Genomic DNA, 24019 nt, shown 5'->3' on the forward strand with positions numbered 1-24019 from the left:
TTTTTTAAAAGTAACTTTTTCTTAATATGTGTGTTTCTACTAAAATATCCTATATTTTGAAACGGAGGGAGTATATTTATTTTATTGATGGACCACCCGCTATAATTCAAAACCGTAAACACTTACGGTAATAACCTTCTGAAATTTACCGATTTTGAGAGGTTCGGAGTGGTATAATCAAGCTCTAAACCCAATACATCATTTTAAAAATATGAGGAGAAAACCTATTACACAAAAATCGTGTTGACAGAGTCAATGAAAAATTTAATCAAAAAGTCAGTTGAAACTTGAAAGTGAAACTGGTAATTTAATTCATCATCATAAGGAGCATCCATAAAGGCACATGAATGACCGAGGCCAGGGTAACAGCTCAAGTATCCAACGTTTTTTATTTTATTTTTATTATGAAAATATGATAAAAAAAAAATGATACAAGAATGTTCAAAAAAGAATAGCCGGCGATTGGGTCAGTCACCTTTTTTATTGGGAGAGGACAGAGAGGTGCAAACCAAAGCGCAAAGGAGCAAAACAAAAAGAGATGCAATTTGGAGAAGAGCATGGGATGATGATCAGTTGGTGGTGTCTCGGCTGTAGAACTGGTCGAGAGTTTTTGCCGGTATGCGGTGAAGCAACTCACGGGGGAAGATCCTGAGGAGTGTCCAGGCCAGGTCCAGCGACTGGAAGATGTTACGTGTATCATAGGCTCCTTGTGCCACAAACTTCCTTTCAAATTTGTCCAAGAACTCCAGATAAAGCTGTTGCATGCACACCAAATTAATTTTTATTTTTTTTAGTGCGAGTGACGAAGAAACGCTGAGTTCATTCATTATAATATATATGGCATTAGTAAGAGATATTAGATATATATATATAGAGAGAGAGAGAAACCAGATCCTCGGACGAGAGTGCTTCTTCTCCAACCACGGCTTTCATTGCCTGTACGTCCTTTCCAATTGCATAGTTTGCATACAACTGATTAGAAACATCAGAGTGGTCCCTGCGAGTCATCCCCTCACCAATGGCACTCTGCACAACACACCAGACTGATCAACCAAATCGATATATCTTTTTCCAATCCGATCTACAAGACTTTCCATTACCTTCATGAGCCGAGATAGAGAAGGAAGAACATTGATCGGTGGGTATATCTGTGGAACACAACACAAACACCAGCTGTATTTAGCCCACAACTCTCTTGAAGAAATTTTTTATCGTCCGCAACATACATTTTTACCTGTCTATTGTGAAGTTGCCTGTCAATGTAAATTTGTCCTTCTGTGATGTATCCTGTTAGATCTGGTGTGGGATGTGTGATATCTGATCGACGAACAAGTAAGAATATTTGTAATTCTGGAACATCAAAAGACTAGTACAAATACCCCTAAATTCGTTTGGCATGGGTTAGAACTACTGTACTAGGAAGAAATAAATTACCATCGTTTGGCATGGTTAGAATTGGAATCTGAGTGATGGAACCTTTTCTACCCTCAATTCGTCCAGCTCTCTCGTATATGGTGGCCAAGTCAGTGTACATGTAACCTGGGTACCCACGCCTACCGGGTACTTCTTCACGAGCAGCAGAAACCTAGTGCAGTTATCAACTACATTAGGCCTTTGTATCACTAAGACTCTTAAGAGGATATCTATATCGGTTGTCACCTCACGAAGGGCATCAGCATACGAACTCATGTCTGTGAGAATAACAAGGACATGCTTCCCACATTCATATGCCAGATATTCAGCTGTAGTGAGAGCAATACGAGGAGTGATGATACGTTCAATAGTGGGGTCGTTTGCCTGTAGATAAAACATGAAGTCAAACAAACGTTATAGATAGTATATTTCAAGGCATATATATATATATATAAACCTTGATTGAGAGATACTTGCCAAGTTAAGGAAAAGTGTCACTCTTTCCATGGAACCATTCTCCTCAAAATCACGTTTAAAAAATTGTGCAGTCTCCATGTTCACACCCATGGCCGCAAACACAATGGCAAAGTTATCATCTTCCTGGTCCTTGGAAAATTCACAAACAAAGTTGATACGTTAACGTCAATAGCGTTACACAACCTACAGCTTCAAAAAATTACAGCAGAGGCAACAATGTTATAACCGTCAAGGCAGCATAGTCATATTGCAGCTGCGGGGTTAAAGCAATATACCTCAAGGAGGTTATCAGACTTCTCTAAACGCTTAACCAAACCAGCCTGACGACAGATCTGAGCAGCGATTTCATTGTGAGGGAGACCAGCGGCAGAAAAGAGGGGAATTTTCTGACCTCTAGCAATGGAGTTCATGACATCAATGGTAGATATCCCAGTCTGAATCATCTCTTCAGGATAGGTTCTCTCGCTAGGATTGATAGAACTTCCAGAAATATCCAAGTAAGCTTCAGGCAAGATAGGTGGACCATTGTCAATGGGCTTCCCTGAACCATTAAAGATGCGTCCAAGCATATCCAAAGAGACGGGTGTTTTTAAAACCTATGGAAAAAGAGATCGACAAACAAAAGTGACACTCGGAACGATATAACATTCATTACACTATGTAGCAACAAGAGAGTAACATAACATACCTCCCCTGTAAATTGCACGGTGGTGTACTTATTGTCAATTCCAGATGTTCCCTCAAAGACCTGAACGACAGCTTTCTCGCCATCAACTTCAAGAACTTGACCACGTCGAGTAGTTCCATCCCCAAGACGAATGTTAACAATTTCTTGGTATTTAGGTCCCTGGCGCCATCCAACAACAACAAAAAAAAAAAAAAAAAACGTAACGTATTTGGAAAAAGAAAAAAAAATGTATCTGTCATCTCTCAAAATAGAGAGAAAAAGAAAAAAGGTACCTTAACTTTCTCAAGGATAACAAGAGGTCCAGCAACACCAGAGACAGTTCTATACTCTGCAAAAGCAACAATTTAATTCCAAAAAAAAATCGCCACCACACTTAAACACTACTTATTAATTAGTTACTTTACCCATTCCGATCTCCAGGGCACCTTCTTCCTCCATTTCAGCGGCACCCATTTTTCTCTGATCTTCACCAATCAAATAATAATCGATCATGAGAATATATGTACTTATTAGTTTCCCCATCCAATGGGAATTGCAGACACAGATCGATTCATTTGGAAGATTTTTTACCTGTGGTGTATGTATGTATTGTATTTGTATGATGATCCAATGGCAAGTGAGCCGTTTCTGAGATCTTTCGTCGACTTATATAATATCTATCTCTATCAATCACTTCTCCGATCCAATAAATTTTATTATTGTGTTTATTTTATTTTGACAAGAATATTTAAATATAAGGTTTTTTAAAATTAAAAAAAATATTTAAATGGAGTATTTTTTGTTCAACCAAAAAAGCTGAGTTTTTCAACGTCCGGAAAAAAAAAATTGAAGCAATGTTTTAATGAAAATTTTAAATCTTGATGCAATTTGATATGTTTTTGATGGCTTTCTTTACTATATTTTCATTGGGTTGTGGTTCGGTGGTTCCATTAGGCCATCTTTATTGGAAGAACACCAAGAGTGTTCTAAGCCCAAAAAAATTAGAAAAATAATGAATAGTAGCCTAAGAATAATTTTTTTGATCTTGAATGAGAACTGATTTAAGCTCAGTTCTTATTGGTTGTGGTTTATGGTCGAGATTTTTTGCAAAGAAAAAAAAATAAAATGTTTGTGTGTTTAATTAATTAAGTAATATGTTTATGGTTTAATTAAATAAAATATTTATGTGTTTAATTAATTAAGTAGTATGTTTGTTTGGTTTTTTTTTAATTTTATTTACAATATTTTTTTGTTTCATAAAAATTTGGTTTTGTATTTTGAATTTTAGTAAAAATTTTATAAGTTTGCAATTTAAATGTTATTTTATAAAATTTTATAATTATAATATATTTAAATATATTATATTATTAAATCTTATGATCTTAAACATGTTCTCCCAATAACTAACTTCTTAACAAAAAGATCTTAACTAATGATCTTACATTATTTTCCATAATATTTTTACTTTAAGAACACCCAAAATGTTCCCCTATAAAATGCCCTTAGCTCCTTATGATTAACTTAACTTTACGAAATCAGCTGGAATCACAGTCTCTTCGCCGCGCAAGGGACCTTGTATTATTTATATTGGCTTCAGCCCACCCCATCTTTACTGCCTCACAATCTTGCTTCTTTTGTTTCGCTATGGTTTTTGAACTTGTGGGTGTATTGTAAAGAGATGTGTGGGTAATGCCATGGCCACAAACATAGACATCATACACCATATTTTGTATTATTGTTTTTATACCCTAAAATATGTTAGCATTCATTTTTCTTAATTGTATGCAGAATTTTCTTATATGGAAACCATACTTGAGTTCACCCCTTCATCCACCTCTCTTATTTAAACCAATCAAATAATGTCATATTATATAAAATAAAATAAATATTAATAGTTATTTTAAAAATCATTAACAAAAAATAGAAAAGATTAACTTAAATAAATCTAAACCCACACATAATCTTGTTTACTTATAAAATCTAAACCAAAACCAATATATAACTCCATTTAATTGTAAAATTTAAACACTAATTTTCATTTGTCAATCTAAACCAATATGTAATTTTTTAAATTGTAAATCTAAACTCTAATTCTCTTTTGTCAACCCAAACCGACATAAACTTTCGTTTAATTGCCAAATGCAAACTCTAATTAAAAATAGAGGGAGAAACATAATACTAAATTTTTTATATATTTTTTTCCCCTTTTATTAGTTGTAAAAAGAGGAGATGAACCCAAATATTTCATTTTTCTATATTACTCATATAGTATGAATTAACATTATATTTCTCTCACAAGCAATAATAGAAACAAGAAAGACATGGACCACAAATAAATTACATGCAAAAAAAAAAAAAAAAGTTGTTATACAGACATAAATATCAAAGATTCAAAACCAAGCATGAAATAATTAGGTAAGTACAAAAAAAATTGATGAATTCTTTTGCTTCCACGCTTCTATTTGTGTAAAGGAGCCAAATTATGTGTTTGACGCAAAAGATAATCGTTAGTAAAGGTTTGTTCAAAAAAGAAAAAAGAAAAAAAAAATCGTTAGTAAAAGGTCTATCTATCTACCGTCCGCCGTTCCAATCTGACGGCTATAGTACGAGCCGTACAAACTTAGACTCAATCAAACGGTGTAAACAGAAAGATCATAATTAAATCCCTCAAATCGGATAGTACTAGTGTGTTTATTTACCTCTCAAGTTTGTTTTTTTCTTTTTCTTTTCTTCGATAGAGAAGAAGAAAGAAATGGCAACCGCAGCTCTCTCCGCCGCCCGACCCAACCGCCTTAACTCAGTCTCCTCCGATGTTCCTCTTCTCCATCCGCTATATCTCCCTACCAAACTCCAATTTCCTTCCGGTAAGACTCAGCTGTGGCGCTCCACCGCGATTCTCCTACCTGCTCCACGGCGGCGATGCGCTGCTCCTAGAGCTAGTTCTCGCGCCGACGATTCTCCTCCTCCGTTCGATATGTCTGTAGAGACGGCTCTTAAGGTTCTCGGTGTCTCTGAAGGAGCTTCCTTCGACGAAATACTTCGCGCCAAGAAATCGATCCTTGCTTCTCGTAAGGATGACCCCAACGCCATCTCCCAGGTGACACTCTTTTCAAATCGAATCCAATTTGTTGAAGAATTTTCTCAATTTCAGCTTTTTGTTTCAAACCAATTCGCTAATTCGAATCTAATTTTTGTTTCTCAGGCTGAGGCTGCATATGATATGTTGCTGATGCAGAGCCTTAACCAACGCCGAGCAGGAAAAGTTGTGAGCAACAACATACGCTACGCTGATGTTAAATCTACTAGTAGTAACCCTCTGGGAACAACAGGTACCACCGTGTCTCAGTGGATTAAGAATCCCCCTGTCTCTGTTGATTTGCCATCATCCACTAGCGATCTTGGTATACAAGCTGGAGTCTATGGAGCCATGATGGTTTTGACTTACGTTAACGGTAGTTCCTTGGAGTCTTCTGGGATGCCTTATGCCGGTGCCGATGTTCCCGGACTTATTCTGGCCAGTAGCTTTGGAGCTTCCCTATACTTCATGACCAAAAAGAAGGTCAAGCTAGGTAATGATTGATAAACTTCCAATCTTCTTCACCATAAGCGAGAGAGCACCTCTGATGTTGTTGTTATCTGTGTTGGTTGTACAGGAAAAGCAGCTGCGTTAACAGCAGGAGGATTAGTGGCTGGTGCAGTGGTGGGATCAGCCGTAGAGACCTGGCTCCACGTTGATGTGGTCCCGTTCCTTGGTCTCCATTCTCCAGCTGCAGTGGTGAGTGAATTCATAGTCTTCTCTCAGTTCTTGGTCTCTCTATGCTTAAGGTAGAACTTTGTACATTGGCCTTCTGCAAAATTGGCTCAACCTTGTCACGCCTGGTATATGTACTCTCTGTTTATATTCATTTTGTACAGAACACTCAAAGTAAACAACTCCTAGACATCAATCACTCTTCATGCTCATATTCGATTCCTTGGATTTTTCAAGTTTCTGTTGCGTAAACCAAATCAAAGGTCAAAGGGCGTCGACAAAAAACAAGAATAATTACGCTTGTCATCATTATTTTTCCAGTTGACGCCTACTAACACAGTTAACAAACAAAACTAGCATATAGACTAGTTACGGATTTTAGAATGAATATGGACTCGGGATAATTGACTCAGGAGCCAAGGGTAGTTTCTGTTGGCATGATGCAAGGCCCTCTAACTCGGCTCTTGGAAGTGGCAGTAGACCCCTTGGTCAATCTACTTCAGATCAGAGCATCTCATCTCTCGCTTCTTTTGCTGCTTCTTGTAGCACAGTTTTCACCAGCCGCTTTGCAATTCCCTGAATTCCATTTAACATCCAAGTTGTGTATATAATACATTCTCTTCTTATGTCCTCTTACTCTCTCACCAAACCCACATAAACCAACACCCGAGAAGTCAAACCGAGTAAAGCGATTGGGCTACACAATTGTCATCTGCCTTGTGCGTTTTAAATAGAGAGATACGAAAATTAAGGTTGTTTTCCAACAAATAAATAAAACCAGCAGCACTGTATGTATCCGGACACTTGAGCATCATCAAGCAAGTTGTTGAATTTTTGCACCATATGTGGTATCATTATAGTTGATGATAAGAAAACGTGGTGAACTGATTGGCGTTGGAAACTACATAATTATTCGGCAAAGTACATCAGCTCAGCAAGGTAACAATACTAACATGTGAACCAACAAGGCATCTTACAGCAATTTCAGTGTTGATATTAACAACATATGATGATAAAGAGATGATATTTCCTGAATGTTCCATAAAACACAGGTTTGAGGTACAAAAAGCAACTAATGAGAGGGTCAGTTCAAACCGTACGATCCAACGATGTTGCTTACAGTTTGTGCAAAGGTTCTTGAGGTTATCTTTTTGCCAGGGACATGGAAGGGGTTCGAGACTGCATCCACGTAGGCAGCATGAAACTTCCTGAAGAACTGAGAGAACAAAAAAAAAACACAGAATGAAACACTTGTTCATAGATTGGTTGCTAAGAAAGAACTAACAAACAAAAGTAGAATAACAAACTGTTACTATCGGAGTTTTTGGCTTAGCTAAGGAACTAGTAAGTGAAGGCATGCAATGTGATGGGAAAGACCTTGGTTTAAATGCAAAATTATGGAGCAGATGAGGAGGGATACTTACACTTCTCACATCGGTGTCTCTAACATCCAAATCAGTAGTGACCAAAATAAACTTAACTTTGGTATTAGTCAAGTAACCATAGCTGCAGGAGAAGAAGAACCCGTTAAAAGGAGTTATTCTAAACAAGACAAATTCATCATAGAGACAGTGGGAATGTCTCGTGCATACACTTTGTAGTTCACAGTAGGATAGAGCAGGCCAAGAAAAGCCTCGTTCAGAGTCGTACCAGACTTTTTCGGATTATTCACTGAAGAAACAACAGAACCAAGTTGTGTGATCTGTAAGATGAACAAATGCAGAGCAAAAACAAAAGGGGCAAAAACTCCGAAAGCCTCCAGAATTTGGAAAAATAAAGATAGGATTGGAGAAAAGGACCTCGCTCTTCGATGACATCGAGGGAGCAATGAACGATGTGGTGGAGCTTGAGGGCATCGTCAGCATCCGTGAAGCTCTGTATGTAAAGCGGATTGTTCTGTTGTTTTTGGATCCACAAGTCAGACAGACACAGGAAGATCCACATGAACAAAAAAAATCAGAAATCAGAATGTAAAAGTCACCTGGTGGCCGACGACGGCGACGCAAACAATCATCTTCTCTCCTTTGCAGATCTCTCCTCCGAATCTCGAAACTGCGACAAAAAAGTTCCGACGATCGATCGATTCGATCACTTGAGATTCCGAAAACAGTCAAGAAGAGAGTCATGTTTTATGGGCCGGGCTTTATTATCCATAACTATTGGGCTTTCTGATGAAAATTTTTCCAAACTGATCCCCGAATTCCTTATTTTCTTTATAAGGACACCCACTAAATTTCCCAATTTATCAAACAAGTATACTTCTTTTTTTTGTTTTATCATCGTCAAGGAGTTCAATCTATCTATGAGAAGTTGCTTTCATTTTTGTTATATTCTAGTGTGAAGAAGAAGAAGCATGGTATGATGTAAAAAAAGCCCACTTGAATATTGGCAATTCTGGATTCAAACCTTATTAATAATAAGCAAAAGAGATGATCAAACAATACTATAACCTCCTCTACCACAATTTTCTCATTCTCTTCCTCTATCAGCAGAAGCATCATTACATTCGAAATTTTTCAACAAACAAAAAAAAAAGAAAAGGCATGGAACCGATACAGGTGGTGAAAAGACAGATAGACCCCAAAATGTAATAGAGAGAGAGAGAGAAGAGTCATTGGCCGGATTTGAGGATCTTTCTCTGCCTGAGGAATCTAGCGATTGGAGGAGTCAACGCCATGGTGATCGGGACTCTGATCGGAAACAGAGCCTTATTGCACAAAACCGCCAGCGCTAGAGCTCCACCAGCAGATTTGGCAAGCTGTCTGGTCTTGTTGTCGGGCGTGACCACCAAGCCTTGCTCTTCCGGGTTCAAATCGAGGCTAGGGTGGTTAGGGTTTTCCTTGTTGGAGGAGGAAGAGAACCAAGGGATTTGGTACTTGTCCAAGAGCGATTCGACATCGACGTTGTTCTTGATCGCTATGTAAAACCCACTAATTGAGACTCCCGACACCGAGAAATGAACTCCTAGCGCCACTTTTCCGTACTTCTTCACTATCTCCTTGAGCCGCGTCGCCATCGTGTTAATCGGAGATTTTTCCTTCCAGAAACGAAGCCGACACCAGAGACCAAACATGACAGAGAGAAGAAACTTAGGGTTTATCTCTTCTTCTTTCATTAAAAACCCATCTTGGGCCTATTTTGGCCCATTTGTTTTTTTCTTTTAAAGGCCTTCATATTAGAGAGACAGAGAAAGGTTGCCGAAATTGACCAAGTCAGTCTCCGTTCTATCTGGAGTCTTACGTTTCTGTATGTGGAAGACTAATAAAAAGAAGAGAGTAAGATCAAAGACTAGCATACAAAAGATAAAGGGCTTACATACATGCCCCAGGAGATCCGAATATACATAATAGATCAAAACATTAAAGAAAAAGCGGTTATATATAATACAAAGCATGATTTATTCATTACTACTAAAGTAAACTTATACAAGAAGTTATTACGATGATTAAATTTGCAAGTGTTTCAAGAGACCCTCAACTTGAACTCGATCTCTCCTGGCTTTGGCTTTAGCGATCTTTGCATTACGTTTAGCGGTCAAAGCTTCGTTCATCATATACTTCAAAAGCCCCGGTTGATCTGCGACAAAATACTCGTGTCCAAACTCCAACTGACCAGGCCCTGTAACTCTGTTAAAGCCATAAGAACGAAGCTTGGAGAGAAACCATGAGAAGCTTCTACCAAATTCAACACATGTCGGCATAATCTTTCTGCGAAACTCTCTCACGTTCCAGACGATGAAACTGTCGTAGCTTTTGCTCCACGAGATGATTGAATCTGTTGTAGGATCATCAACAACCTGATATATTCTGACGTAGAACGGAGACAATCCCCTTGGAAATTTGTGAACCATCCCTTCAAGTCACCAAAAATTGATTTCTAGGTTTCCAGACGAGAGGGGTCGCATTATTATTTATAGATGAGCTATAATATCAATTGACGGTTTAGATTATGATCCTCATCTAATATTTCAGCGGCCAGGATTAAACGTTACAAACTTTCCTTTTTCCTATTTTATTTCCATTTTGTTGAGTTCATTTAAAGATAAAATATATTAAGTTGCTTAAATGAAGCATCCGAGGTTTAGATATGATCCTCATCTAAAAGATTAGAGATGGTGTCTCGACCAAACTCTGCAGCACATCCTCCACCTCCAGCATCACGGTGACATTGCGTCCGCTTCCAAACTGAAATCACTTGCCACACACACAACATCCTACTACTACCTCGACCTCGGTGGTTTTTTGAACTCTAAATTAAGCATTCTCAGCCTGGTGGAAATGGTAGCCATTACTGTTAAGAAGAGTCCCTGAAAATCAAAGCAGATTGGCTCAAGCCTGTCCTGGAGGAGAATCTAGGGGATATATTGATATGAGAAGAGGCGAGCTCTTCTACTCAAAAAAGCTTCACATTTCTGAGCTCCATGGTCGACTAGTTTCAGGGGAAACCCCTTCTTCAAGGCATCTTGTGACCAACCAGTTACTTCGAATATTCTTTTCTTCATCTTGATACCCGCAAAAATAATAACTGGTTTGTTTTGGATATTTTCTTTTGTATATAATAATTATCCAAAAAAAAACCTAAATCCTAATAAAATCCCAAGTTTATAGGATTTTAAAGAAATAGGTGGGGTTCTTAGAAAATTTAGTTCCAGCTTGAATTCTTTCTTGTATTTGAAGACGATCTGATGAAAATAAATATGATATGATAAAATCCCACAACACAAACATAGCAAGAACAAAGTATTTTTGAAGACGATCTGATGAAAATAAATAATGTTAAACGAGAAGAAATAGAGATGAGAGTAGAACCATATGTATTGTTTTGGATAGAGCGCTTGTTTCTCTTTCTACTTATCATCTTCCCAACATACCTCTTAGATCTTACCATCCCAATCATTCTCTTTACTACTCTTTATGGAATACCCTTCTTCTTCCTTTGCCGTAATCTCTATTCAGTTGGATCATCTGTAAGTATATATATAATAAATCTCTTCTCAGTTCTTAACTGTATGGGGAAACACAAGAGCCTAACTTGACGTGTTGATCTGTTTGATTAGGGTATTGGAGGAATCTGGCTGTTTATATTGGACCGCTCTACGTTTTACTTAACCTTTCAGTATTATAAACTATTGGCTGGAGGCTTTGACCTCACCTTCCTTTGGCGTCTCACCATTGTCCTCTCCTTCGTGATCCACTCCATTTACACCGTCGAGTATCTCCTTACATCTCATCAAACCGTACCACCTACTTCACCTCAATCTAAGAATGATCATAAGACTCCCGGTAATTATTTAAACCGATCTAGCTATTGTCTCTATAATTATATGTTTCTTTAAACTAAGATACGCCCGCCGTCTCTGTTTAATTTTGAAATGAAGGTGACGTGAGCAATCAAGTGGAGAAGATGAATGAGTTAGTGGAAGATGGGAAGAAGATGATGACATATATGGAGAATATGATCCATTCAAGTCTTGAAACTCAAAGAAAAGAGTGGGGAGAGTTTCTTGATGAGTTGAGCAAAGATGGGAAGAAGACCATGACGAAATTGGATGGTATGATATGCGCACAACTTGGAACTCTGAGAGAAAACATGCGCCTCAGTGTTGACGAGGTATGGCAAGAGCTCCGAGATGAGATGAGGTCTAAAGTCGACGAGAATGTCAAAGCTTCACGACAAGATCTTAACAAAGGTATCAAATCTATGGGCGACCAAGTCCGTGAGACCTACCTTGCCATCGAAGAAACTATCAAAGCAGCCAAGGCCCACGAGACTTACCTTATCGACCAAACAAACAGAAGGGTGATAAGAGGAGATGACGTTGAAGGATTTGCCGAGCTGAGGGAGCAAGTGCAGAGAATGGCAGTGGAGGCTGAGATTGCTGCAGAAGAGCTCTCACGTGTAACGGTGGAGTTGGTGGAGGAAGGGATCCAGCAATGGGAGGAGGACAACTTCGACTATCTCGCCTCCCTCCCTCTCACGTATCTCAATCGTAATTAATTAATTGTTTCTACCCTTTCTTGCAGTTTTTTTTTTGTTGATTTGATAACTAGATTCTACTTGGATAACCCTTGTTTTGTTACTGGTTTGTTTTGTTCATTGCTTATCTCTTCCTCCAATTACTTTAATTTTACTTATAACCATAGGTAGTTTGATATAGCTAGGCATGTATCTCAATTAAATAAATCTTACCAAACAAGTGTCTGTAATTTTTTTAATGGGAGAGTTTATTTTTTTGGTAAAGTCCAGTTTAGTTATGCCTGCAAGGAATGCAGTTCCAATAACACTACTATTCAGATGATTAGAGGATAAAACAGTTGCAGTTCCAGCCATTTTCTGAGACATAGTTCCAACAAGAATGCCAATATTGAGTTATAAGGTCCTCAGCAATGTCAATAAACATATACGTGGTACTGCTCGATGCGTTAAACAAATGTGAAAATCTATATATTTTGTAAAATGGAATATTTTTGCATGAGTGGTATTTGTTTTACCGGTTTCAAGACTAATTTTGAGAACCACAAATATCTATCTCAACACGAGATGCTCTACATTCGGCTTAAATACAAAACTGGGATATTGTTCGGTTCAAGGTCAAAGTCTATGGTTTCATATAAAGGCAGAGTTTGGTCCAAAGTTGAAGACCTGAGTACCTTTTCTGACAATGTATGTCTGTTGAGGAGTCATTCTTCGTCAGAGCTGCAGAAATCTAGGACCATCATTTTTCCGGTCGAAATCTCAGGCTTTTCCCTCCTGTGCTCGATTTTCTTTCTCTTAGGCTCACCCTTTACTTGTGTTTCTTTTGTCGATCCTTTCCTGAAGAGGAAATTCCAGAACATCTCCTTTGAGATAACATTTTTACATTAACACAACTCAAAAAAAAATAACAACTCAGGAAGATGGTACCTCTTCTCTGTAGAAGTACTCACTTCAGATTTCTTGTTTACGTTCTTTGAAGCTGTTTGTCCTGTAAGTCCAAGATCAGTCACATTTTACCTTATAAGCTTTAATTTGTATTGTGTCAAAATGAGAAGGAAGAAACATACTGGCCATCTCATTCAGGAAACGTATTCCTTGTGAGTGTACGTTAGGGGTCACTTTATCCGCGCCACTGCGTAATCATTTGTTGGTTTTAAGAATCTGAAAATCGAATTCTGTTCGTTATGTCAAAAGTAAAACACTTGTTGAGAGTTTCCAACCTTAGAGCCTTTCGGAGACCTTCCACTGTTAATACTCGGACAGGGTGAGTGGCCTTTTTGTTTCCGGTTCTATCTGCTGGTGGCTCAACTGTGTAAATCCCTTGCGATTTTGGATCTCTGAAAGCTGTTCTCATGTTCCTGAAATAGACAAACTCCCACGAATTGTGAAATATTCCAACTCGTGGTATGACCAATCTACGAATTAACAACTAGGTACAAGTAACATACCCTCCTTTGAGCTCAGTTCTCATTGTAGCAAATTTGTCCGATGCATTCTGTGCAAAAATTTGGTAGTTAGTGAAAAACATGGTTCATTGCATAGACGCATCAGAAAACAAGACAAAGGTATTACCAAAATGTACCAGTTTATGAATCTTGCAGAATGCTCCTTGGCGTCTGAAACCAAATTCAAAGTTGTAACTCAACAACATTCAGAAACAATACACACACCCGTGAGATGATGCATGGCTAAAGTAACTTACTTGTTTACAACAGATGTACAAGTTGTTCCATCTTTCCGCTTGGCTGTGCAGACTCCATAATCAGCCGAAACTCCCAGTTTTACCATTTGTTTAGCTGAGTTTACACTCAATGAGAACTCACATCCCTGCCCACAAACACAAATTCTTTTTTTTTTTTATCAAGGAGATCTAGTTAAAGCCACTCACATGCATAAGCTAATGTTATATGCTTACCACTTTGTCCTTGCGAACAGAGCAATTAAAGAGACCGAAAACCGTTCCTGCTTTTTCTGTCTGATTGTTTTTGAAAGCATCACCGAACAAGAACAAGGAGACAGTGTTATCAGTTAAGCTACCGATCTTCCAAATGCCATAAGGCTGACCAATGGAGCTTTTTTTGGGTTGTCCTTTCTCTGTTAGCACTCCAACTGTCGCCCAGCAGCCAGAGAGTTTGTCACCCATAAGTAAGTTCCTGTAGAGAAGAAACTTGTTTCAGTGAAAACTCCTCTGCTATCCAAAAAGTTAGTTAGTAGTGCTCATCTATCTAGAGAAAGTGTAGCTTACTTTATTGTTGGTAACCTGACGAAACGAATATCTGAAAAGTGATCACTGATCTCAGCAGGGCTAAGTAATTGATTCCTACAAGATATCAAAATAGATTGGCTAATTCAACAATGGTTAAGTATTGACCTAATACGCAAGATTGGTTAAGTATTGACCTAATACGCAAGCCAGAAAACTTGTCAATGTCGTTGGCAATGGAGTTGTTAGAAGAGACTTTGGGTTTAGTGTTTTTTGGTTTAGGATGGTAGTCAATGCAATCTTGAACAACACTTTTGAAGTCAGACAAGTCAGAGTGACCCCTACGTTTTGGGGATTCATCATCCGTGAGATAGCCTGCACAAACATGCCATTGCGTTCAAGTACAACAACAACAATTAGAAGAAGAAGAAAAAACAAGCATCAAACTTTAATCATGGTTAAAGCGAATGTGGTGGAAACCCAGATAATTAAAATATTCCAATCATAAGTTTCTCTAACTATGCAATTAATTTGATCGAATCAGATATACAAATCGGAATCTTCGCGAAACAAAACCCTAAAAATGGGGAATCTAGAAAAATGTGAAGAGAGAGAAGAAGGTCACCGGGGGCAGCAGCGGCAGCAGAAGAAGGAGAACCCGGAGGAGTTTCGAGAACCCTATCGTCGTCAAGAGAAAGAAGCAGATCAAGATCCTCTTGGTGGTGGCTTCCCATTATTTTTTTTTTATTTTTCCTCGAATTCCAATCGCGGCGAAGCAGACACACACACAAAAAAAAAAAAAAAAAACTACATCTCTCTTCCTCTGAGCGGGAGACTGATTCCGTTGCCCGCCGAAACGCTAAAGCGGCGTCGTTTCAGGGTTTGGCCGGTTCGCAAAATAAAATTTAAAATCACGTTGGGTAAACCGACTAATTTAATTTTGCGTGACGATTGTGTCGGCACGGCATTTTTTGTCTCCTAACGAATTCAGATCAGATGTATACAAGACTCTGCGTGGTCCAACCACGATTGCTACTAACATCCAATAATAGCTAGCCACGTGTCATAATCAGTTGGGCTCTTCAGTGAGATGGCCCAATATAAGATGCTTAGTGCTCATTATAAATTTCATATTATTAACCAAAATATTGACGTATTATTATTATTATTATTATTGATTGATACTACAGTATTTGTAAAGTATGAGTGATTGCGATAGGATCAAAAACAATTATAAAACATGCTTAATGTAGAAATATAGGTATGGGATTTTTCTTTAAATCATTATAGTATGAGAGTATCACATACCTAAAAGAAAACGTAAATCATGAAAATTGAAAAAGATTGGTTTCCCAAAGCGATGTTATTGAATTACTATTTATTATTCGAAGAGAGATAGATAGATAGATAATAATAATTTGATGATAATAGTAATTAATTTTTTAAAAAAGGAATAATAATAAATAAATTTAAAAAAAAAGGAAGCCGTGTCTTTTAGCAGAGCAGCGCACACACTTTACTTGCCTGCTGGGAGAAACACGATTCTCACGACATCTGTTTATCTTCTCCGATTACCACGTCCATGGATCTCAGTCAATGCTCTTTCACCTCTTTCGATTAGTCAAATTCCCCCTCCTGATCGGTTCCGACGGCGGAGAACTGTCTTCGTCGTATCCTTCTGCTCCTCCTCCTCCTCCGTATCTTTCGTCCTCTTTCTCGAAACCGACCCGAAAGGGGGGTTTTCGTCTTGATCTGTGCTTACGATAAATATTAGGGTGTCCTGAGTCCGCTGTTGTTGGATCTGAAACGCTCCCGATGGGTTTTTTTAGTACGATACTAGGGTTCTGTGGATTTGGAGTTGGGATTTCCTTGGGACTTGTTATTGGTTACGTTCTATTCGTCTACTTGCTCCCCAACGACGTCAAGGTTCGTTTCTGCGATTTGATTTTGAGTGTTTTGTTGTGATTCCACATTTTTAGAAGCTTACATTTGCAAATGGAATCAACTTACTTGTTTGCCCTCTACAAATGGATTAGTTAGGGTACACTTGTTGTATACGTGTAGTCTAAGTTGGTTTTCCACCGGAGAATAGCTATTTTTTGTTGTTCTGGTGGTGGTGATACAAGTCAAGTCAGTTTGTTGATGGCTTCAATTTTGCTTTTGCACTTGTAGGATCCTGAAATCCGTTCCGTAGCTGACCAAGACCCTAAAGATATGCAACGGATGCTTCCTGAGATACCTCTTTGGGTCAAAAATCCTGATTTCGATCGTGTATGAGTCATCTTCTCTCTACTCTTCCTCACATCACGAGTTCCTTTTTTCAGTCTCTGATGTTTGTTTTTGCCTATCTTCTTATGAATTAGGTTGACTGGATAAACAGATTTATCGAGTACATGTGGCCTTATCTCGACAAGGTTACACTTACCTGGACTTTGATCTTCTTCTGATACTACTACAGTTTCTTACCTTTCATTTTCTCATATTTTTGGATTTTTGTTTTCTCCAATAGGCCATATGTAAGACTGCAAAGAATATAGCAAAGCCGATCATCGAGGAGCAGATACCTAAGTACAAGATTGACTCTGTTGAATTTGAAACTCTTACTCTAGGTTCTTTACCCCCTACATTTCAAGGTGTGTTAATCCTTTCTTCTTCTCCTACTCTCCTTGAGTGTCCTGTTCCCATGTTGGAACTTAGAGCTGAAGGGGAGTTGGTGGTGACAGAAACTAAGATCACATGCTATAAATGATTACGAATCGTTCCAAGACTTACAAGTTTTGTTTTTACTCTAATTTTCTTTCTCAGGGATGAAAGTTTATCTCACAGACGAGAAAGAGTTGATTATGGAACCATTTTTGAAATGGGCCGCAAATCCAAATATCTTGGTCGCCATCAAAGCATTTGGGTTGAAGGCAACAGTTCAGGTAATAAGTGCAAACCATACCTAAAACAAGAAGCAGCCTACTTATCATTAGCAATCATGATTCTCCCTCATAACCAAGAATTTTTTTTCAGGTGGTCGATCTGCAAGTGTTTGCTCAGCCTCGTATCACTCTCAAGCCACTTGTCCCAAGTTTTCCGTGTTTTGCCAACATCTATGTCTCTCTTATGGACAAGGTCTGTGATACAATCTTTTTCTTTATAAGGACATTTTTTTGTGTACCAGTCAGCCTCTTTGTCAGATCTTTTTGGTAGAGTTTTTCTGTTGTTGACTGTCTCTTGCTACTATGTCAGCCACACGTTGATTTTGGGCTGAAGCTTGGTGGAGCTGATCTTATGTCAATCCCTGGCCTCTACAGATTTGTTCAGGTTGATATCTTTCTTTCCCTGGCTTGTATGACTTAGAAATTGATTTTTTAGGGAGCGGTATGAAATTGATCAATTTAGGGAGCTACTTACTCTATTTAGTCTTGTAGCTTTATGAAAAGGATTCGTTTCAATTTTATCAGACAGAATGTGCTGATGAAACTGTGACATCCTGTATGATCAGTATATATATATGTGTGTATTCATTCTCTTACCTTTCTGCTGGATCAAATATTCATTTGTAGTTACACTGCTGCGTTGATTTTTCAGGAGCAAATCAAGGATCAAGTTGCGAACATGTATCTCTGGCCTAAGACCCTTGTAGTTCCAATCCTTGACCCTGCGAAGTATGCCATATTCCACCTTTTTCTTTTGAGCAATCAGTCCATACCTTAAACCTTCATTTTTGCTGACCGAATCTTAATTTTCATTCTGCAGAGCGTTCAGAAGGCCTGTTGGAATCGTCCATGTGAAAGTTGTGAAGGCTGTTGGACTGAGGAAAAAAGATCTGATGGGTGGGGCAGATCCATACGTGAAAATCAAGCTATCTGAAGATAAGATTCCGTCTAAGAAGACCACTGTTAAGCACAAGAATTTGAATCCTGAATGGAATGAGGAGTTTAAATTCTCTGTCAGAGATCCCCAGACTCAGGTCCTAGAGTTCAATGTGTACGACTGGGAACAGGTAACAAGCTATCCAGTGGGTGACATGTGGCATGGAGCAGGATATATGTATAATTCTTGTTTATGCAATGCAGGTTGGGAAGCACGATAAGATGGGTATGAATGTGTTAGCTCTGAAAGAAATGGTGCCTGACGAACATAAAGGCTTCACCTTGGAACTGCGTAAGACTCTGGATGGCGGTGAAGATGGGCAGCCAGAGAAGTATAGGGGGAAGCTGGAGGTTGAACTTTTGTATAAGCCTTTCACGGAGGAAGAAATGCCCAAAGGCTTTGAAGAAACGCAATCTGTGCAGAAAGCTCCTGAAGGCACACCGGCTGCTGGAGGAATGCTTGTGGTGATTGTGCATTCGGCTGAGGATGTTGAAGGAAAGCACCATACCAATCCTTATGTGCGCATCTATTTCAAAGGCGAAGAGAGGAAAACAAAGCACGTGAAGAAGAACAGAGACCCAAGGTGGAATGAGGAGTTCTCCTTCATGCTCGAGGAGCCTCCCATCCGTGAGAAGCTGCATGTGGAAGTCCTGAGCACCTCATCCAGGATAGGTCTATTGCATCCCAAGGTAACACACTCGTTTTAGTCGCACAGTAACATTAACAATTGTTGTGTATTGATATAATCTAAAAAATGGTTGTTGATCGGCAGGAAACATTGGGGTACGTGGATATTCCGGTGGTGGACGTGGTGAACAACAAAAGGATGAATCAGAAGTTTCACCTTATCGATTCTAAGAACGGAAAGATCCAAATCGAGCTGGAGTGGCGAACTGCCTCTTGATATCTGAATTTGATTCAAGAACAAAGAAAAAAAGATAATTTGTTTGATGTTGTTAAAAACTATGTGTTGTTGTACAAAATGGGCTTTAACTTTTTTAAACCAACATGAGATTTGTAGAGCCTTCTTTTATTTGGATTTGTGTGTCTCTTCCACTTCTCTCCTCTATGACATTCGGTAGTGTGTTTCCACTCTCATCTTTTCAGAGAGAAGGTATGTCTCAAGAGTTATTTGCACTGGACAAGTACCATAAATGATCGAAGATCAACGCATAGTCGAAACCGATCGTGTACCTTGCTTCCATTGTTCTACTTTATGTAGTTAGTTATTCTCATGTGTTCGGCTAGTTGTTGACATTTCTCCTTGCGAGCCAAAATGTGTTCTTGGATTCTTATGCTTCTATACATTAACTATAAATCGTGAGATGTGCTTCTTGACATTAACAGTTTTGGTGTTGTGGTCAACCAAATACTATGTAATGAACTAATTATTAACAATTTTGTATGAGTCTAATAAATTTATTAATTTAAATATTTGAGTATTTTTTAAAAATCGACTGTCTTTAGCTTCAAGTTGCACGATCAATACGTGATAAAATAATAGTTGGTCAACTTACATGTTACGACGCTTTATACAATGTCAACTTGATTAAGTTAATATATACAGTATGATAAAGTTGAACAGTTGTATGTATGCTGTTTGTAAGTATACATATTCTCTCTTGAACCTTTATCATAGCAGAAGACGAAAGAGGAAATAAGATCAAACCGAAGGCTTTCTCATGGAGGAAACAAAAACAAAGACGTGAGTGATAAAATACAAAAACAAATTTATATCTTGAGTATATTGATTTTTATGAACAATTCTGTATGTATATTGTATTAGGTTTCTATTGTCTGATTAGTATTTTTACAGAGTTGAAAATGTTGAGACCGTTGATGTTTACACAGCAAAAGGTTTGCTTAGTACTGGTCATCGATATCTCGATGTAAGGTAAACATAAAAAAATTTATCATTTCGTTTAAATTCTTCTTGTTAATATATCTTATTGATTATATTTGTTGGTAATTGTAGGACAAATGAAGAATTCGCAAAGAGTCACGTTGAGGAGGCCTTGAACATTCCTTATATGTTCAAAACAGATGAAGGTGAATCTCAAATTTTTGCAATATATAGTTTCATTTTTTTAAAAAGTTGATCATAAATAATAAAACTGTGATTTGGTGTGTACGTAGGTAGGGTTATAAATCCTGATTTCCTTCCTCAAGTGGCATCGGTTTGCAAGAAAGATGAACATTTGATCGTGGTTAGTATCTAATATTAATTGAGTAGTAATTACTTGCTGTTGTTAAATCATCCATCGATTGAAGAAACTTTCATATCTTAGATTTAGATATTAGTTAGACCGTTTTCTCATGTGTAATTGATTTATACGGTGAAGGCTTGTAACGCTGGAGGAAGAGGAAGTCGTGCTTGTGTTGACCTTCTCAATGCCGTGAGTTTATACATTCATACATTCCATTTTTAAGTATTATATATATATATATATATATCCTAATCCTATTTCATTCAAATATATATATATTGACGTATGTGTATGTCGTGATAGGGGTACGAGCATGTGGCTAACATGGGGGGAGGCTACTCGGCTTGGGTTGACGCTGGATTCGCCGGCGACAAACCCCCGGAGGACCTCAAGATTGCTTGCAAGTTCCGCCCCCAAGGATAACTAAACTGGTTCCGGTTTGACGCATAAAGAAAACTTGATAGTGATGTTGTGTTGTGTTGGGTTGTGTTGTGTTGGGTTGTGTGTAATAAAGTCTCAGAACGGTTCGAGCTCGACGGGTTTTAACTCTATGGGCCGTTAATCATTTCTACTTTTGGGGATTTTTGGGCTAAAAGAATACGCATATTATATCACAATTTTCTTTTGGAAAAAAAAAATAATGGATGGTTTGATCCGGCCGCCTCCGAGAAGAAACAAAACAATACAAATAAAATAGTAATTATAAGAATGCTTAAAAATTAATCTTGCCTGGAAAATGTCTGGTAAAACAGAGAAAACAAAGGGAAACTGAAAATGATTGTGGTCGATGATGACAAAACAATGGGAATCTAAAAATATGATGGAAACGAAACCATATGTTGGTTCTTCTCTCTGTCTTTATGCTAAGTGGTGGTGGTAAAAGGCGTGGCTCAGGAGGCAACATTAACATTTTTTTGATTAAAAAGGAGCTTTTGGTTTGACCAGGTCTAATCAGTTTCAGACCAAAGAGAACAAACAACAAACTCATAAAGTATTTCGTATTTACTGCTAACACAAGAAAAAAAGTTTTTACTTTTATTAGCTTAAAGTTAATAATACACTCAGCTTTATTTTTTTTCTTTTTCTTTCAGGTACATATAAATAAAATATAGGGCTCAGCTTCATGAAATGCAATAAATAAGTATTGGTAAAGAATATTAAATGTAGTTATCATGAGGAGACAAAGAGAGCAGAACAAAAAAACAAGAGTATTAATTTGAAATTATCTCTCTCTGAATCTCTTAAGTAATTTTGAGTAGAAAACAGAGAAGGAAGCGTGCCTCAGGCATTTTCCACTTACACACAATGCATAGCCTCGTTTTACTTAACAATCCCACATTATATTACTTGTGTAATTATAGCCATGTTTTTGATATTTTATAGTAATGAAGAAAGAAACACATGATACCATTGTTCTAAAATGTAATTATACCTAAATATCAAAAATAAATATTACCAAAGTGATTTTGATATTAGTTACTCTTGTAAATTACCAATCACTAGATCCATTTGAGATTAATTAATTTTGAGGTGGGGATTCTTGACTGAATAGAAGAAGATTTGTCAGGAAATGTCCTTTTCATTTTTCTTAATACTTTCAAAGATTTATGACAATAACATAATAAGAGCTTAGAGACTCACTCATGCATGCTCTTTTGTCATTATTTCTAACAATGTTATTTTTTTGTTTTATATAATTATATTTATTGAAAAGACAAACCCATTATGAGATGATAGGGTCGTAAATCATAAATATGTCTATATGTATATGAAAAGATGCAACAAGTGACTCCTAAATTCAACTATTTTGTTTTAATATGATGATTGCATAGCATCATAAATTCACCATCATGATTATTTATTTATAAAACTTTGAGATTAATTATTTAGTATCTCACATAATATTAGCATCAGAAAGCACCTCAATGAGGTCATGAAGAGGTTAAACCTCTTAGTTTAAGAAAAACAAAATAAAAAGCACAAGAAAAAGTAGTAAATATTTTTTGTTTTAGGCTTATTACTCAGACTCATGAGGAGGAGAATCTAAAGAAAGAAACAACGTTCACTTGGAAAAAGACACTAGACTTGAAATAAAAATGAATTGTCGTTTGTATATACACTCTATATTTTTGTTTTGAGTCAATGCATTTGAATGAGAACATGAATATTATAGGCATTAACAAACAAAAGATGTCTGTTTTTTGAGACCACATGATCTTATAAAAAAAGAATAATTGGTTTTAGTTTGTGACTGTCGACTTTGTTTGTATTGATTTGCCTTAAAGGATTTACTTCTATGCTTCACATATGAATCTCTTAGGAAAATGATGAGTTCAACAGTATTTTTTTGGTCAATTTTTGTAACAATCAGTAGTCCATTGAATAAAACTGAGCCTATATATAACACCAAACATGATTAGCTTTAGTTTTCTTTATTTTTGTCATTTGATCTATAGTTAATGAGATTTTGATGTGTAGTTAATGCAGAACTACTGAAAAAAACAAATTGAGCGCGCGTCAGTATGATATTCACCTACTTAACTTATACTTTGCACACCATCATATATAGATCAAATTACTAACATTTGTTTATAAGATCAATGTCATTTGTAAAAAAGAGTGTATAAAATTGAGAATAATAAGAAACAGTGCACAAATTTCAGAGAGAGAGGAATGGAATGGAATGGGGGCATGTGATAAAAGCGAGAGAGAGCTTACCCTCTTATTATTATAAAAGCGACCACGCTTGTTTTCTTGCAATGATTCGGTCTACTTTCTTATTTTTTTCTTCATATATATATATATATATATATATTTTACCCTATCTTATTACTATTAAAAACAAATTATTACATTATTCTATATTTTGGATTTATACGAATGCGATATATCTTGGGTATTTTCCTATGATCTTCACTATGCTAATTTTGCAAAATCTTTTCATCTGCTAATTTAACAGATTCGTTGGCCGTTAAATATGCTAATTTAACAGTTATTTACAGGCCAGTAACATGTCACTACAATTGATAATCTAACATATTAAATAAAATTATAGACATCGAAGATAATATAATGCAATGTTGTATTACATGTAGTATGATCCTCTTATACAATATTATTAAAAAAAAAATGATTGACCTCAAATTAATGGGTATGATCATATATGAGCAGGATTTATCTATCCTAAAAGTTTCGTTTCATTTTGATTAGTATGGTAAACACACTTCTAATCTTCTAGTATCAAACTTATTAGTTCATTTTAAATATTAAATTCGTAATGGTAACCATTTTTCTCTTTTTTTTTTTTTTTTGTGACAGCTCAAAAAAATTACAGCTGCATGTAAAAAGTGCAGATGCAGTATCCCTATTAAAATCATCAAACGGGTAAAAGAAAATCTAGATCAATAAATACAAGTACTTCTTCTATAAGCAACATCGAGATTTACAAAATGTTTTTGTTCGAA

At 37.1% G+C, this 24019-nt stretch overlaps 9 protein-coding genes across 14 annotated transcripts; 4 read left to right on the top strand and 5 right to left on the bottom strand.

The window, feature by feature from the left end:
- Positions 1-287: 287 nt before the first annotated feature.
- LOC104713539 (V-type proton ATPase subunit B2) lies at positions 288-3442 on the bottom strand. 5 transcript variants are annotated; one of them, XM_010430687.3, is made up of 12 exons: positions 3149-3442; positions 2983-3042; positions 2851-2906; positions 2579-2737; positions 2166-2486; positions 1891-2019; positions 1660-1797; positions 1435-1585; positions 1235-1317; positions 1101-1148; positions 889-1026; positions 288-755 (listed from the first exon to the last, which is right to left on the bottom strand). In XM_010430687.3, exons 2-12 carry the CDS (start codon positions 3029-3031, stop codon positions 570-572), a joined length of 1458 nt encoding a protein of 485 aa, XP_010428989.1. In that variant the 5' UTR covers positions 3032-3042; positions 3149-3442; the 3' UTR covers positions 288-569. The 5 variants fall into 5 exon arrangements, with proteins under 5 accessions (XP_010428989.1, XP_087320017.1, XP_010428988.1 ...); XM_087463891.1 differs by having other exon boundaries at positions 1891-2013; positions 3149-3387; XM_010430686.3 differs by having other exon boundaries at positions 1891-2013; positions 2983-3196.
- A 1507-nt stretch (positions 3443-4949) lies between these two features.
- Positions 4950-6520, top strand: LOC104713540 (protein CHAPERONE-LIKE PROTEIN OF POR1, chloroplastic). Its single transcript, XM_010430688.2, has 3 exons — positions 4950-5654; positions 5760-6126; positions 6211-6520. Exons 1-3 carry the CDS (start codon positions 5310-5312, stop codon positions 6384-6386), a joined length of 888 nt encoding a protein of 295 aa, XP_010428990.1. The 5' UTR covers positions 4950-5309; the 3' UTR covers positions 6387-6520.
- Positions 6521-7196: 676 nt separating this feature from the next.
- On the bottom strand, positions 7197-8443 carry LOC104713541 (uncharacterized). The gene is made up of 5 exons (XM_010430689.3): positions 8290-8443; positions 8108-8204; positions 7901-7979; positions 7733-7814; positions 7197-7524 (listed from the first exon to the last, which is right to left on the bottom strand). Exons 1-5 carry the CDS (start codon positions 8320-8322, stop codon positions 7393-7395), a joined length of 423 nt encoding a protein of 140 aa, XP_010428991.1. The 5' UTR covers positions 8323-8443; the 3' UTR covers positions 7197-7392.
- A 248-nt stretch (positions 8444-8691) lies between these two features.
- Positions 8692-9432, bottom strand: LOC104713542 (uncharacterized). The gene has a single exon (XM_010430690.3). It carries the CDS (start codon positions 9421-9423, stop codon positions 8920-8922), a length of 504 nt encoding a protein of 167 aa, XP_010428992.2. The 5' UTR covers positions 9424-9432; the 3' UTR covers positions 8692-8919.
- A 321-nt stretch (positions 9433-9753) lies between these two features.
- On the bottom strand, positions 9754-10158 carry LOC147939240 (heat stress transcription factor A-4a-like). Its single transcript, XM_087465917.1, has one exon. The coding sequence runs from the start codon at positions 10156-10158 to the stop codon at positions 9754-9756; it is 405 nt and encodes a 134-aa protein (XP_087322043.1).
- Positions 10159-11006: 848 nt separating this feature from the next.
- Positions 11007-12424, top strand: LOC104713544 (uncharacterized). Its single transcript, XM_010430691.2, has 3 exons — positions 11007-11274; positions 11365-11590; positions 11686-12424. Exons 1-3 carry the CDS (start codon positions 11068-11070, stop codon positions 12303-12305), a joined length of 1053 nt encoding a protein of 350 aa, XP_010428993.1. The 5' UTR covers positions 11007-11067; the 3' UTR covers positions 12306-12424.
- A 306-nt stretch (positions 12425-12730) lies between these two features.
- LOC104713545 (uncharacterized) lies at positions 12731-15460 on the bottom strand. Of its 2 annotated transcripts, none has more exons than XR_015565128.1 (11): positions 15113-15314; positions 14685-14862; positions 14530-14604; positions 14200-14437; positions 13987-14111; positions 13857-13900; positions 13733-13779; positions 13505-13642; positions 13352-13416; positions 13212-13272; positions 12731-13121 (listed from the first exon to the last, which is right to left on the bottom strand). XR_015565128.1 is itself a non-coding variant. In XM_010430692.2 (11 exons), the coding sequence occupies exons 1-11, from the start codon at positions 15219-15221 to the stop codon at positions 12989-12991; spliced, it is 1203 nt and encodes a 400-aa protein (XP_010428994.2). In that variant the 5' UTR covers positions 15222-15460; the 3' UTR covers positions 12731-12988. The 2 variants fall into 2 exon arrangements, 1 of the variants encoding a protein (XP_010428994.2); XM_010430692.2 differs by having other exon boundaries at positions 13867-13900; positions 15113-15460.
- A 333-nt stretch (positions 15461-15793) lies between these two features.
- LOC104713546 (synaptotagmin-1) lies at positions 15794-19404 on the top strand. The gene is made up of 11 exons (XM_010430693.3): positions 15794-16413; positions 16660-16758; positions 16851-16901; positions 16997-17120; positions 17293-17411; positions 17503-17604; positions 17722-17796; positions 18064-18140; positions 18232-18478; positions 18552-19037; positions 19121-19404. The coding sequence occupies exons 1-11, from the start codon at positions 16303-16305 to the stop codon at positions 19250-19252; spliced, it is 1623 nt and encodes a 540-aa protein (XP_010428995.2). The 5' UTR covers positions 15794-16302; the 3' UTR covers positions 19253-19404.
- A 507-nt stretch (positions 19405-19911) lies between these two features.
- On the top strand, positions 19912-21264 carry LOC104713547 (protein HIGH ARSENIC CONTENT 1, mitochondrial). The gene is made up of 6 exons (XM_010430695.2): positions 19912-20053; positions 20165-20242; positions 20324-20397; positions 20485-20555; positions 20691-20744; positions 20859-21264. The coding sequence occupies exons 1-6, from the start codon at positions 20031-20033 to the stop codon at positions 20976-20978; spliced, it is 420 nt and encodes a 139-aa protein (XP_010428997.1). The 5' UTR covers positions 19912-20030; the 3' UTR covers positions 20979-21264.
- The last annotated feature ends 2755 nt before the right edge of the window (positions 21265-24019 follow it).

Source organism: Camelina sativa, chromosome 9 (genome assembly GCF_030686135.1).
Source record: "Camelina sativa cultivar CO46 ecotype springtype chromosome 9, ASM3068613v1".
In the NCBI taxonomy this organism is placed as follows: domain Eukaryota; kingdom Viridiplantae; phylum Streptophyta; class Magnoliopsida; order Brassicales; family Brassicaceae; genus Camelina; species Camelina sativa.